General features: G+C 39.9%; 1 protein-coding gene across 1 annotated transcript; it reads left to right on the top strand.

The window, feature by feature from the left end:
- Positions 1-233: 233 nt before the first annotated feature.
- LOC126184103 (uncharacterized) lies at positions 234-1254 on the top strand. Its single transcript, XM_049926466.1, has 2 exons — positions 234-337; positions 381-1254. Exons 1-2 carry the CDS (start codon positions 234-236, stop codon positions 1252-1254), a joined length of 978 nt encoding a protein of 325 aa, XP_049782423.1.
- Positions 1255-1622: the final 368 nt, after the last annotated feature.

Here is a 1622-nt window from a genome sequence, read left to right as displayed (position 1 = left end):
ATTATTAGAGTAAGTATATGTGTTTGTAGTCACGCTGAGCATTCACTGTTTATGTGCGCATCCAATAGCATCACATGGTTTCTTATTCTATGTACTCACTTATTTCATTAGTATCACATATGGCTGTCCTTATTATGTCATCCACGGATTCAGCGAGCGAGGTCGACGTGTCAGTTTTGAGTCCACCAAAGAAGCGAGCAAAAAAGAAATCATTAAGTTCTTCTGAGAAGCACATGGTGCTTAATGTGTATAAAACGGAACTTTTACATCCAGAGCAGTCGATGAGTGATATTGTTTCGAAAACAGCTGCAGCTACAGGTGTTGGACGTTCTTCAGTGTATCGTGTGATAAGTGAGTACAAGGCCACACACTCTTTGAAGTCTACCAAGAAAGGAAAATTATGACAAACTTTCTGAAAATGTTGATGACTTCGATAGAAATGCGATTCGAAAGAAAGTACACGAATTTTTTTTTCGTAACGAATTGCCATCAATTGACAAAGTGGTTACAGTCGTGAACGAAGATGCAGATCTGGCCAATTTTCGGAGAACTACATTTTATAAATTATTGAGAGAAATGAATTTCATATATGTCCGGCGTGCACGCGATAGCATGCTAATAGACAGGGATGACATCTTTTTATGGAGGCAGCGTTATCTTCGAACCGTTAAACGGTTGAGAGATGAAGGCAGACCCATTTACTATTTGGACGAGACGTGGGTGAACGCAGGACATACCCAAAGTTACGTCTGGGTAGATGACACTATAAATTCCTCAAAACGAACGTTTGTGTCCGGGTTATCCACCGGAAGCAAGGGCCCATCAGGTAAAGGGAAACGTCTGATTATCGCACACATTGGCAGCAAAGCAGGGTTCGTTGAAGGATGTTTGTGGACTTTCGAATCCAAGAAAAGTGGAGATTATCGTGAGGAGATGTGCGCCGAAACCTTCGAGAAGTGGTTTCAAGATGTTCTTCCTCGGCTTCAGGAAAATGCAGTTATTGTTCTTGATAACGCGCCGTACCATTCTCGGACAAAAGAAAAAGTTCCCAATGCGAATTCCAATAAGCACGAAATATCAGAATGGCTAAAATCTAAAAACATCGATTTCGAAGACGGTATGTTGAAGAAAGAACTTTTGGATATAGTTAAAAATCACAGAACAGCGCACAACGAATATGCAATATATGAAATGGCGAATAATGCAGGGAAAACAGTTCTCATAATTCCTCCGTACCACTGTGAATCGAGTTAGTGTGGGCCAGAATCAAAGGCTATGTTGCAGCGAAAAGGAAAACATACAAAATGCCGGAAGTTAAAGTACTGCTAGAAGAAGCAGTAAGAACAGTGACTGCAGAGGATTGGAACAAGTGCGTCCTCCATGTCGTAGAAAAAATGGAAACTCAAATGTGGAAATTAGACTGCATTATAGAGGAGAGAGAGGAGCGGTTTGTTATAAATCTTAATGAAAACAGTTCAAGTTCGACAGGGTGAACCTTGTTTCGTCCTTTCTCATTATTATTACTGGTATTGTTATTAAAATTAACAATTAATTGTGTTTTAATGGAGCGTTTTGTTAGCAACCTGAATGAAAATAAATCTGCTTCGACAGAATGAACTCAG

Source organism: Schistocerca cancellata, chromosome 4, assembly GCF_023864275.1.
Source record: "Schistocerca cancellata isolate TAMUIC-IGC-003103 chromosome 4, iqSchCanc2.1, whole genome shotgun sequence".
Classification (NCBI taxonomy): domain Eukaryota; kingdom Metazoa; phylum Arthropoda; class Insecta; order Orthoptera; family Acrididae; genus Schistocerca; species Schistocerca cancellata.
The sequence above is the reverse complement of the archived record's forward strand: the minus strand, read 5'-3'. Positions and strand labels throughout refer to the sequence as shown.